The sequence below is a fragment of the Panthera pardus genome, unplaced genomic scaffold (assembly GCF_024362965.1).
Source record: "Panthera pardus isolate Hobbes unplaced genomic scaffold, ASM2436296v1 HiC_scaffold_21, whole genome shotgun sequence".
Lineage (NCBI taxonomy): Eukaryota > Metazoa > Chordata > Mammalia > Carnivora > Felidae > Panthera > Panthera pardus.
In genome coordinates, this window is record NW_026526777.1 from 63,597,643 (window position 1) to 63,611,414 (window position 13,772).

Here is a 13,772-nt window from a genome sequence, read left to right on the forward strand (position 1 = left end):
ATATTCTCTGAAAAACTGTATTACTAAAAAGAATGTGACTTTCATGGTGTTGAAGACACTGGATGCCACAACAAATGAGAATACTTGAATTATTTTACACAATGAAAAATACATTCTTTTTCTAAAATTTATGTGTCTTATATGTGTGATTTAAAATACATATATAGTAAGACTACCCTTAAAAATTTTCCTTAAAGTTAGCCAAAAACTTGTCTGTTTGGATCTTCTCCTTAGAAATATGGGAAATTTAGGGGCACCTGGGAAGCTCAGTCGGTTAGGTGTTCGACTTTGGCTCAGGTCGTTATCTCACTGTTTGTGGGTTCTAGTCCCATGTCGGGCTCTGGGCTGACAGCTCGGGGCCTGGAGCCTGCTTCGGATTCTGTGTCTCCCTCTCTCTCAAAAATAAATAAACATTAAAAAAAACCAAAACATTGTTTTAAAGAAATGTGGGAAATTTAGGGGTGCCTGCATGGCTCAGTTGGTTAAGCACCCAACCCTTGATTTCAGCTCAGGACATTATCTCCCAGTTTGTGAGTTCAGGCCCCCCATCAGGCTCTGTGATGACAGTTTGGAGTCTGCTTGGTATTCTCTCTCTCCCTCTCTCTGCCCCTCCTCTGCTCGTGTTCTCTCTCTCCCTCTCAAAATAAATAAACATTAAAAAAATATATATGGGAAATTTGTTTGACTACATTCATAATATAATACACAATTACGCTAAAATAGATTGCACATTGTATTAACAAGGCAGGTCCTAGAAGATGCCAAAGTTAAAAAAAAAAAAAAAAAGTTCATAGCAGAAAACCTTCCAAGGGTAAAATTTTATTTCTTTAAGCAAACTTTCTACTAGCTTAAGTTTGTCTTTATCTTCAGAAAGATGTATCGTTTTGTTCTGGCAGATCAATTCCTTTGTCCAGCTTTTAGAAAACCTTGTTTTAAAACAACTCCTTTAAACTTTTCTTCTATGACTTTATTCCATATCTAATAGCTCATGTCAATTTCTTAAATTTAGCTCTCTCAAACTTTGGAAACATCCTCCATTTTTGAAATCTGGAAAGTGTGTTCATGCTTTGTTGTGGACATCAATCACATTAATCGGGAAGAACCCTAACTTCTCTAAATGAAGAGTCTTTGATTTTTAGTTATGTTTATCCCCTTCCCGATCATTTTAGCAGCCATGATCTGGACCCAAACACACAATGCCATAGGTAATGTTCCAATTATAGATAAATCATCATCTTAAAAGCCACAACAATGATTTTTACCTTGTTTCTAATACAATTAATCCAATCGTTTTGTGGACATTACAGGAATAGACAACTACTTTGGGAAAAAGCAGCCCATTAAAAAAATTAAGGTACTAGGTTCTTATAATAACCCTGAGATGACTGAGATGGTAAGGATTTTGAGATTTATGGTATTTAAGTAATGTTTAAATCATTTTCCACTAAACATGGAAACCGTATCATATTCTGATATTCCTTCTAGTTCACCAGTGATTCCATCTTTTTTTCTTTTTAATGTTTATTTTTGAGACAGAGATAGAGTGCGAGCAGACACAGAGAGAGGGAGACACAGATCTGAAGCAGGCTCCAGGCTCTGAGCTGTCAGCACAGAGCCCGACGCGGGGCTTGAACTCATGAACCATGAGATCACGACCTGAGCCAAAGTCGGATGCTTAACTGACAGCCACCTAGGCACCCCTGCATCTTAATCTTTTTTAGACTGGTTCCTTATCTCTCCCACCTCTTAATACTGGTATAGAATAGGTTTCAGTTCTTGGATCTCTTACCAATCTATATACACTACTATATATTAACTACTACTTTTCCAGACACATGAAAGCTGAAAGAATTCATCACCAGCAAAACCATACTGCAAGAAATGTTAAAGGAAGCCCTGAGCAGAAAGAAAATGATATCAGATGAGAAGAACAGATCTATAAAGAGGAGCGAAGAGCATGAGAAATGATAGTTACACTGGTTTAAGCTATAAGAGTACAATGGGCATAAAGATATGATATTTTTATTTCAATCTCATTAAAAGATAATTGACCTTCCACTTGTAATAATGTAGTATGGAGTTTGTAACATCTAAGAATAGAGTTTGACAATCATAGCACAAAGGTCAGTACAGAAGAAATGAAAGTATACTACTGTAAGGTTCTTATACTATATGTGAATTGGTACAATATTGCTTGAAGATACAACTTAAAGAAGTAACTACAAATCTTGAAGCAACCAATCAAATAAAAAAGTTATAGTTAATAAGCCAATAAAAGACATAAAATGGCATCATACAAAATGTTCAAAAAATCCAAAATAAATTAGAGGAAAAAGAAAACTGATGGCACAAATAGAACAAATATCAAGATGACAGAGGTAAACCTAATTACATCAATAATCACACTGAATGTGAACGACCTAAATCCCCTAATTAAGGCAGAAATGATCAGATTGAATAAAAAAAATACCAACTGTATGATGCCTACTTTAAATGTAAAGATACAAATAGGTTAAAGCAAAAGAATATAAAAAAGAATAGAAAAGATGTTCCTTGCTAACGGCAATCCAAAGAAAGAAAGGAAAGAAAGAAGAAAGAGAAAGCTGGAACAACTAAATCAATGTCAAAACAAACTATATTTTAGAGCAAAGAACATTGTCTTGAATAGAGCAGGTCTTTTTCTTTTATTTATTTTTTTTAAGTTTATTTATTTATTTTGAGGGAGAGTGAAAGTGTGAGCTGGGGAGGGGTAGAAAGAGAAGGAGCCAGAGAATCCCAAGCAGACTCCAAGCCCAGCACAAAGCCCTACTTGTGGCTTGATCTCATGACTGCGAGATCAAGACTTGAGCTGATATCAAGAGTTGAACACTCAACCCACTGAGCCACCTAGGTGCCCCCAGCAGGTCAATTTATAATAATTAATGGGATCAATTCATCAAGAAGATATTTTAATCCTAAATGTTTATGTACCTAATAACCAGGTTTCGAATTATATGAAGAAAAACTACTGCAAGGAGAAATAAGCAAATCCATAATTATAGCCTAAGATTTCAATATTGATGTCTCAATTAACAGAACAAGTAGACAATCATTCGGTAAAACATAGAAGGTGTGAACCAAATTGGCCTGACATTAATAGAACACTTCACCCAAACAACAGAAATGCACATTCTTTTCAAGTACATATGGAAAACTTACCAGGAGAGACAAATTAGGTATATTCTGGGCCATAGGACAAGTCTCAATAAATTTAAAACGATTTGAGACATACAAAGTATGTTCTCTCATCAGCATGGAATTAAATTAGAAATTAATAACAGAAAGTCTCTGGGAAAATCTCCAAATTACTTAGAAACTAACAAACTTATTCAAAATTATTTGAATAACCAGTACTCAAAAATCAAGAGAAATCAGAAAGTATTTTGAACGGTAGAGCAGTACTTAGGAGAAAATTTATAGAACTAAAAGCCTATATTAAAAAAAAGTCTCAAACGAATAACCTCAGTTTTTATCTAGGAAAAAGAAATTAATAAGATACAAATCAAAGAGAAAATAGAGGAAACTCAGTTAAACCAAAAGCTTGTTTTTCTCAGAAGATTCTTCCCATTTTCTCCATGAAATTCACTCTACCCACAGAATTCTGTCAGTTAATGGTGACTCTACTTTTCCAACTGCTGAGATCAAGTGCCAAATCTTGGACTTTCTTTCATTCTACTTCCAATCTAATCAAGAATATTACTGGCTTCCTCTTCAAGATGCATCCATAATCTGATTCCTCACCACCTCCTCTTTCACCACCCTGCCATAAACCTCTGACTCACTTGGGGCTACTACACAGCCTCCTAACTCACCTCCCTCTTTTCACCGAGGCCCACTTCCATCCTTAGTCTTCTTGAACAAGAATAGCCACAGGATGTTTCTAAGTAAGTCATTATCATGCCACTCTTCTGGTCAAACCCCTGTAAATGGCTCCCCATTCCACTTAGAATAGAAGTCAAAATCCTTGCAATGGTCTGTTAGGGCAGATGTGCACCCCGCTCCCATACCCCATCTTCCTACTCTTTTCTGGTCCCAACCACAATGACTTTTGAAGGCTGTTCTTCAAACATGCCAAACATGTTGCTGCTTCAAGTCCTTTGTATTTAACTCTTCTATCTTCCTGAAGAGCAATTTTCCCTGATATCCATATGGCCAGCTTCTTTACTTTCTCCTTATCTTTGCTCCACTGTGGGCTCCATGAATATCCTTTTTTAAAATTACAACCTCCCACTCACCACCACGAGCTCTCTGGATCCCCCAGTTACACTTTTTCTCCATAGAACTTATCATCCTCTACTATTCTTTTTTTGTGTGCTGTCAGCTTCCTTCAACCCCATTAGAGTATAATCGCCAGGAGGACACGTATAATGGCCAGGAGGACAGAGTGGTCTGTTTCTTTCACTTTCGTGTCCCCAGACCATGGGGACAAGGATCTCCCAGCACACAGGAGATACACACATTTAATAACTGTGAAGTGAATAACCTTAGGCTTGCATATCTGCTAAAGTTTGGCCACTTGGACACTTAAGAGCTCCTTTTTGATTACTGCAGGGATTATTATCCCTCATGAGTTTATAGTCATTTCTTAAACTTGGATATTTCTTCCACTACTGGCTTTTCCAAATCACTTAATTTCTTTAATTAGAAAAGCGCTTGTGGCAGATAAATTTTGTGTCTTCAGTTCTATCTCAATTCATGGTAAGATGTTCCTTCTATTACTGTGACATTGTAATAAAGAGTTTTCCACTCCAAAGAAGAGGAGTTCGTAAACTGGCTAACTATTAAGCTTAATTTTAATAAAAATAAAGCACAATTATTTCAGCCAAATATAAAACAGGTAAATGTAACATATAAAATTTGTTTTAAAAATTTCATCCTAATGTTCATTTATGTATAGTTTTCAAAAATCATAAGCAATAGGAGATGCTATTTTAAAATAATAAAATTTACTGAGCCTACTCTGAAGATTTGGATAACAGTTCTGGTTCAACACCGATTCATAACACGAAGAAAGTCCTTTGGAACCAACAAAACATTTGTCCCAGCAACTCCTATTGCTGACTACTATGAGCTGGTATATAAAAAAGGAAGTATTAGTTCACTACTAAGAAATCACTACACAAATTGTAAAAGTGGGAGTTATTTCTCAGCAGTTTTCTTTCCTTTTTTTTAATGTTTATTTGAGAGAGAGAGGGAGAGAGCGAGCGAGGGAGGGGCAAAGAGAGAAAAAACAGGCTCCAGGAGAATCTGAAACAGGCTCCAGGCTCGGAGCTGTCAGCACAGAGCCTGACATGGGGCTCAAACTCACAAGCTGTGAGATCATGACCCGAGCTGAAGTCAGGCGCTCAACCGCGGACTGAGCCACCCAGGAGCCCCTCAACAGTTTTCTCTTGATTTAAAAGTCAAAGTAAACATTATAGAGTTTTATTGAAACTCAGATTTTCTATTTTCTCATGTTTTGAATCAGATTAAGGAGGTATTTAAATTCAAAATATATTTATTTGCATTTATTGTTTGATGAAACTTTTTATGCTGGTGGAAAATGGTCCATGGATCAAGGCTTTAATGTTAATTCTTAATCATTTTATGTGATTCATATTCTTAAAAGGATTTAAAACATACAACTCATAAATACTAAGATTCAACGGTTTCACTTTTCAATGTTCCTTTGCTGTACAAGTATAAAGTTCATATGATGTGCTAAAAACTATTTTTCACAAATTTTAAGTTAAATCTAAGAAAAAAAACTGGTTATGCTTTAAGAACAATTTTAAAGTGTTAGTACATTTATTTTATCTATGCATCAACTCCAGGTAGCTGAGACTATATTTGCTATAGTATAGTGATAAAAGTCCATCTGACTTGCCAATGTTTAATATATTCTTCAATATTAAAATCCAGATAAATGTAGTAACTGAAAAATGAAAACTCAAGAAAAACATTCAGTATAGAATATGTATATTTTAATTAAATAAAGTAAGTCCCCTTTATTTCAAAGCTTTTTGCCTTATATGAATAGAAATGCTTTATTCTTCTTCACTAGTGGTTCTTTACTATACCCTAGGGAGGACAAAGTCATGTCCCCACTCACTTCTTAGAATCCTATTTTGTTACTTACTTATTTACTTATTAAAAGATTTTATTTTTAAGTAATCTCTACAACCAACGTGGGGCTCAAGCTCTGAGATCAAGAGTCGCATGCTCTACTGAATGAGCCAGCCAGGCGCCCCTAGAATCCTATTTTTAACGAAAGAATTTTAAATACACACTAACTGTATAATGAACTGAGCCAGGGAGTATGGGTCTCAGAAGATATAGGATACTGAAAAATCTGAGTTAAATAAGTGACAGAGACAGAATTCTTAAAACAGAGTAAAAGTACTAATGGGAAAAAAAGGTAGGGATAAGTTCTCACACTCCTCCCGGGACACTGATCTGTGCCATGCTCATCCAAACAACAACAAAATCCCTGGGCTGGGCTAATATTAAACAGTCCTTTGTCCTCTCCTTGGACTGTAACAGTCCTTGTTACATTCTCTGATACCCAAATTACACATGTAAATACCACTGCTGAAACTATAGGGATGGGGGAAAAGCTGAGTCCATCAACTTTTCTAGGATTATTTTTAGGAATAGGCATAACAACCAGAAAATATACGTATTATTTTTAAACATGTATTTTAGTATGGGAGGGCAAAGAGACTTCTAGCATGCCTTTACTGAAAATTCTTAGATCAAGAAATGTTAATGTACATCAGAAAAGCTTTATGAATAAATTCAATAAATGCACAAAATCATATAAGGATATCATATCCAAATCTCAGCTTATCTTCAAGTTTCAAGGTGATATAAGTCTGTTCTGGAATCCTTACATCATTCACAAAAGTCTACAAAGAGAGAAAAAGATCTTAGGTTATATATGAAGTATTAATTATTACATTTCAGACAAACAAACACTCAAACCTTATACTTAAAAATACATTAGCTATGGTGGCTAACACAGCTTGTGTATTACAAAATGTGCCAGGCATCTTATAGGCTGATAAATGATTTTCATACTAAGTCTTTTATTAATAATTGAACACACAAAGAACCAGGCTGTACCTCCTCTAAGTCCATCATGCTGCCAAGACAAATACAGGCATTTAAAAATGATGCTAAGAAAAGCTCCTAATGTGAAGCTAGCAAATTGTAAAATACTTAACTTTTGATATATCATCAAGATGCAGGGGACTCAATTTTAGCTTTTTTCGGACAATTCTAATTATTTGTGAGGTCTGATGTTTCATTTCATTACTTTTTAAAAAAATTTATTTATTTTGAGAGAGAGCTCCAGCAAGTGGGGGAGGGGCAGAGAGAGAGAGAGAATCCCAATCAGTAGCTTGATGCAGGGCTCGAACTCAAAACAGTGGGATCATGACCTGAACCAAAACCAAGAGTCAGATGCTCAACTGACTGAGCCACCCAGGTGCCCCTATTCCATTTTTTAAAGTAAATTTTCTTTTTGTTCTTTAGAAGAATTCTAAGAATAAAAGTAATGAAATACTGGGACACCTGGCGGCTCAGTCAGTTGAGCGTCTGACTCCTGGTTTCAGCTCTGGTCGTGATCTCACAGTTCATGGGTTCAAGCCCCGCATTGGTCTCTGGACCTGCTTGAGATTCTCTCTCTCTCCCTCTTTCTTCTCTAACCCTTCCCCGGCTCACAAGCACATGCCCTCTCCTCTCTCTCTCTCTCAAAATAAAGAAATAAACTTAAAAAAAAAAAAAGGAATAAAACTGCTATTCTATTTCACAATTGCCATATGAGTCTTTTAGACCTTTTTATGACTCTAAGATACATTATAGGATCTTACTGATCTTATTTTTCCTTTTTTTTTTGAAACACTGTGCTATTTCACATCATTATTTTATCATTACTCATCAATTATTTCTAACTATGCTGAAAATGACCAACATAATAAGAAAACAGAAGAAAATGGAATTGCCCAGAACATTGCTATCCAACAGAAATATAGTGCAAGCCCCAAATGCAAGCCAAACATATACTATTAAATTTTCCAGTAGGTGCATTAAAAAAGTTTATAAAAGGTGAGATTAATTTTAATGCTATATTTTAACCCAACCCATATATCCAAAATAGTACCATTTCAACAAATAATTAAATATTTTTCAATAAGAACTTGACCAATTCTGTATTTCACATTTTCACAGCATTCTTGCATCTTTTGATGTTTTCCAACACTCATTTGATTTAGTTTCTAAGTGGATAAATGCCCAAGGCAGGTATCTATCAGGTACTAGAAGCAAAGATGATGTAAAAAGAAATAAATTAACCTTCTGTTAACAAATCTAAAACTGAGAAATGTTTTGCAATAATAGAAGAAAGCTATCATCTTAATAAAACTATAAGCTATCAAAGTCTTAAAAATAATGCATTTTGACAATACAATGCAAGAAGAACTAGAAATAATGATAAGCTAGAACCAGCTGGATATGTACTTGAAATTTGAAAAGCAACATTTACAAAACGGATATATATCCCAGGTCTCCCTTGACAACTGATGAACAATACCCATTTTGTGTATTATGTACCTTTCAAAACCAGAAAAATATGAAATAAAAATATGAGCTTGTCATGACTAATTTTTACTTAAAATTTCAAGTTGTTTTTCATTATCCTTTTATCCTTACTTCCGCAAATTATTTGTAAAAAGACAAAGAGTCAACTAGACACAGATGGCAAATGGTGATGACTATTTTTCCTGGCACGTTGGAAGTTAAATTGGAATTTGCTAGATTCACAGAACACAGAACAATGTTATACTTAACTGCTCAGAATGCAGATATCATATAAATACCCAAGTTTTCCTCTGGTAGGCTGAAACTTTAAAAATTACTTTTTTCCTAGTGAATTCCATTTTTTAAAATCTTCTATTTTATTGGATTTGAGATGGCCATAATACCTTATCTGGGAAAGCTCCCTCCATGGTGAGGAAGTTCAGAAGGGTCCTAAGTGACATACAGTAAAATATTACAGGAAATTATGTGATTACGGTCATATGCTCAAATTCCTATGCACGACTAGCACTTTGTAATAGGTCACAGAATACCAATTTATAAATCTATAGAAAAAATTAGAAGTTATAGTCTTAATTTCAAGCACAGATATATGAAGATAGTGGCATACTGCTAAAACTTGAGATCACACCTTAGTATGATGCATGAGTAATCCTAGAAAATAAGCTTCCAACAACCTTCACAGAAAGATTAAAATGTTAATATAAAGAAAATTTTGAATACAGGCATTTATAAGCTTTAATTTCATGTTCATTTCCAAAATGAACATTTTACAGTGTTTTAAAAGTTACACCCTGAGGCAGGCACCTGGGTGGCTCATTCAGTTAAGTGTCTGACTTTGGCTCAGGTCATGATCTCATGGTTCGTGAGTTCAAGTCCCACGTAGGGCTCTGTGCAGACAGCTTGGAGCCTGGAGCCTGCTTCAGATTCTGTGTCTCCCTCTCTCTCTGCCCCTCCCCCACTCACGTTCTCTCTGTCTCCCTCAAAAATGAACATTAAAAAAAAAAGTTAAACCTGGAGTTTTCCAAAATATTCTATGTAGAGTTACAAAACAGAAGAGCTTTTTCAAATGATGGAAAAGAAAAGAATAAAAGAAAACATTAATTCACTGATGTTTAGTATGCAGAAGACAAGCAATTAGATACTTGATGTACAAGGAATGCCACACTTCTAAGCCAGTTTTACTTAAAATTGTTTCAACTTAAACAACCATTTTACTCAAAAGGCTTAACATGACCAATCAGATCCACGCAAAGCTTAAGACAGCTCAATTCTCTTAATTATTAAGCACCTACTGTGTGTTTAACATACATACTAGGTAGGTACTTGCACAACAAGAAACATACAATTTTAATATGCTGGCATTTATGACGGAAATATTCCCTAAGGTCTAAGAAGGCTTAGGAAATATGAGCCAAACGCAAAGTTTCAGCTTACAAAAATGCAAGTGAAAACATCTGAAGGGAAAAAGTCTCCTGAAGGTCTGAAATTACGCAAGGAGGAGAGAAAATTTCAAAGAGCAACAGGCAAAAAAAAAAAAAAAAATCATTTAAGTAAATCAATTATGGAGCTATTTTAGTAAGTCAAACATGGGGAAAAATAGGATTGATTCCTTACGTCAACACCATTTGATCACACTTGTGCCTTGTAGGAGGAACAGACAACAACAAGGAGGCACAGAGAATGAATTGACAAACATCTGAGTTCAGAAGTGGAATAAGAGCTGGGACTCACACTGAGGTCTCTGAACTACAAATCCCACATTCTCTCCAACTCAAGGAAGTATGGGTGCCCGAGCCAGGCCAGCTCTTCAAACTCCCTCTTCCAAACCACTAGCTCATAGAAGCAAACCAAACTAGAAAAACATCTATTTATTTGACATACAACAAAATTGCATAATTGATTGCATAAAACCACATAACCACTGTGTATTGTATTAACGCTCTGGGAAATCTGAACAGAGTGAGTGGCCAGGGGCGTAACCACCCCAATCACACTGCCAGAGACAAAAGTCATCTCTTTTTTCCTTCTCCTCTGCATACTCTCTCCACTCTACGCCACTGTGGTCTGATGCCGGTAGAAACCCCAGTGCCAAAAGGGGATCCAGCAGAAGCTAGAACACAGGGAGTCAAGGGGGCAGCCTAGAACAAAAGCCAGAGGTAGAATGCCACGGGAGGCACATGGCAGAGGCCACAATGGCTCTCAGAGGGGCAAGTGCCCCAGTGGGAGAGGGAGGCAGGAAGAAGTGAAGGCAAATAAGGGTTCTCATAGGAGAAGCTTCTAGGGGCTTGCAGGGAAACAGGCCACCATAACATCAGCAACAAAACCCGTTCCAGCTTCCTTAGGCAGAGCAATCTCATTTTGGTAGCAATAACATCAAGTATAAATCTAGGTCCCCTGGGAGTGTTCTTTTAGGGTAGGATGAAAGGGAGGAGTGAAAGTGGTCACAGTTAAGAGTTATTTATAAGCTGGGGTTAGTTGGTACGTGCTTTTAAAAAAAATAAGGCAGTGGATTCACTGGAAAGCATGTAGGCTACAGGGTGCTGCACTCGTTGTCACTGCTTTGCTTGCCACGCCACCACCGCCAGCACTTACTGAATGCTCACCACCTACTGTTCTAATCATTTACAATATGAACTTATTTATAGCTTTGGCACAACCTGAGAGAAACGCCATTTTGCTACGAACATTAAAAAAGTTGAGGAACAGAAAAATTAAGTAACCCGTCTACAGTTACGTCACTGGTAAGAAGTCAAGCGGGGCTCATAACCACTACATCGTGTTCCCTGACTTCTGAAATTACTGTTAACCTGATGCTCAAATTTCTAGAGTTATATGAATATGAAGAGCAAACGGTCTCCTTATGGATTAAGCGCACGGCAGCTGGTGGTTCACAGCTCTGTTCTGGTGTATTCCCTAGGCTGCCATCTGGGTCAGAGCACAGTTATCGCTTGTGTGACGGATGCTCCCAAGTTCCGTAACAGGCACAAACTCACACGTACTGTCGTCAGGCTGCATCCCCACGCCAGTACTACTGAGCAGGAATTTCCATTTCATTATCTGAAAGCTAAAACCAGGGAACTGAACTTGTCAGTCCTCACACTCACAAATATGAAGATGTATGAGGAAACCAAATTTCAGAAAGTGATTGTCCCTGTGTTTAGGACTGGTAAATTACAGACTGACATTCAAATCTAGGTACTGATTTCAAGTTCAAAGTGCAAATGTTGCCCCCTATGAGTTATTATCTTCCACAGAATTACTGAGTATAATCGAATTATGAAGAAAGGTCAACCTAGAGAAACTTAGAAGTACTTCACCTGACTTCTTTTTATAATGAAAAACAAGTAATTTTTATATTTGATCACAGTCTTTTAAAAGAATAAAACACTGTGATGTAATTCTCACTTATTATTTTCCAAGATAATAATGTAAAGACATCTACGCACAGCACTGTGGTAAAGATCAATCTTTCTGGCTTAAAACCAGAACATAACATTGTTAAAACAGTCCACATACAGAAGTTAAAACTTTTCTCCATAAATTCCTTAATAAAGAAAATAAATTCAATTTCATCAAAAAAAGACTGTATTCGTGCACTGTGCAGACTCCTGAGCAAACATGCATGACTGTTCAGGAGCTCATGACTCAACACCGTGACAGAGAAGTAAAAGAAGATGTAATACAAAGCAGAGAAAGCACCCCAAATCAAGATTAAAACAAAGGCTTACAGATGTGGAGAAGGACGAAAGAAGTTCTGCAACTAGGAGCTGGGAATCACAGTAGCTTACTCACCTGTCTCACGTTAGAACGGTTTCTACCTAGTCTGCTCTGTTTCTGCTTTATCTGCTCCACGTATTAATGACGTCAGCAAGTTAATACTCCTAAATACCTTTCCTTTGTTCCTTCCCTTCAGGAAGAAGTGGAATCTGGGCTTGACTCGTATAAATTTATAAGTACAACTTTTCTAAATGACAAGGCAGATGGGAGAACTACTAGGTTGAAGAAAATCTAACAAAGTATTCGGAGGAGGAGACAGGACAGCAGCAGAACTACTATTCGGGAAGCAGGACAAGGGAAAGCCCAAGGGAGCAGGAATCTGGAAAAGTGTCAAATGTGAGGGATTTTGGTTCAACCCTGAATTGAGACTTAATTCTGTGTGCCATGAGAAACAAATAAAGGCTAGAATAAAACTAATAGAAAAACAAAGTATCTCAAAGATTAAACATCACTCCTTCAGTACCAGGGCAACTTAGAACAAGAAAACAATGTTTCACTATAATTGTTCAATTTCTGCATTAAGTTTTTTTTTTTTTTCATTATAGGAAGTTTATTGTCAGATTGGTTTCCATACAACACCCAGTGCTCATCCCAAAATCTGCATAAACTTTAATGTATATTTCAAAAAGCAGTGGCAGTTGGAAGCAGTGGGGATACATTTAGCTTCTGTTAAATTCATTTTAGTAATTTCAACAGCACAGATGTAGACAAATATTGCATCAGCTTATATTACCAAGGCTATTAGAAAATTAAAAAATAAGAAATTATTCAATACTTCAGCATTCTCTTAGTCTGTGGCTAGTTATGTTCCAACAATGTGGAAAGACCAAATGAAGAATTAGGAAAAAAAACTCACTGCAGTAACACAAAAATATCTTCAAAGCAGGAATACAGAAAAGCAATAATGAATACTGGTGTTTAGATCACAAAGTCACATGTTTAAGGTTAATGGATGTGTTTCCTGTCTTTTTTACTCTAGCACAGAAAGTTCTCCAGCAGCTGGCATCAAACTATGTTTTCACCTTTATCTTCTAAGTTAACCTATACTTCTTGGGCTCCCAAGAGTCCTTTTTTTCATACTTACTGCCATGGCTTTCCACTATTCTCCCACATATAAATTCAAACCATCCGGTGAGGTCAAATTTCATTTCATCTCCTTAAAGAAGTCTTTTTTAACCATTATGGATAGTAAGAACCAGCAACCGTCTGCATTCCTGTATTTACTGCCTATACAGTTTCTTGGGACATGGGCTCATTCCGTATTCTACTGTATGGTCCCCAAAGTGCCACATATCTAATAAGCCTTTAGAAGTAAAATGCAAACCCGGGTGCCTGGGTGGCTCAGTTGGTTAAGTGTCCAACTTTGTTTGGCTCAG

General features: G+C 36.4%; 1 protein-coding gene across 10 annotated transcripts in view; it reads right to left on the reverse strand.

The window, feature by feature from the left end:
* CEP170 (centrosomal protein 170) overlaps nucleotides 1–13,772 on the reverse strand; it is a 126,071-nt gene that overhangs the window by 62,808 nt on the left and 49,491 nt on the right. For all 10 annotated transcript variants that reach the window (XM_053909390.1, XM_053909386.1, XM_053909388.1 and 7 more), the window contains exon 4: nucleotides 6,845–6,926. In XM_053909390.1, the coding sequence (XP_053765365.1) occupies nucleotides 6,845–6,926 (82 nt within the window). The remainder of the gene's footprint in view (nucleotides 1–6,844; nucleotides 6,927–13,772) is intronic.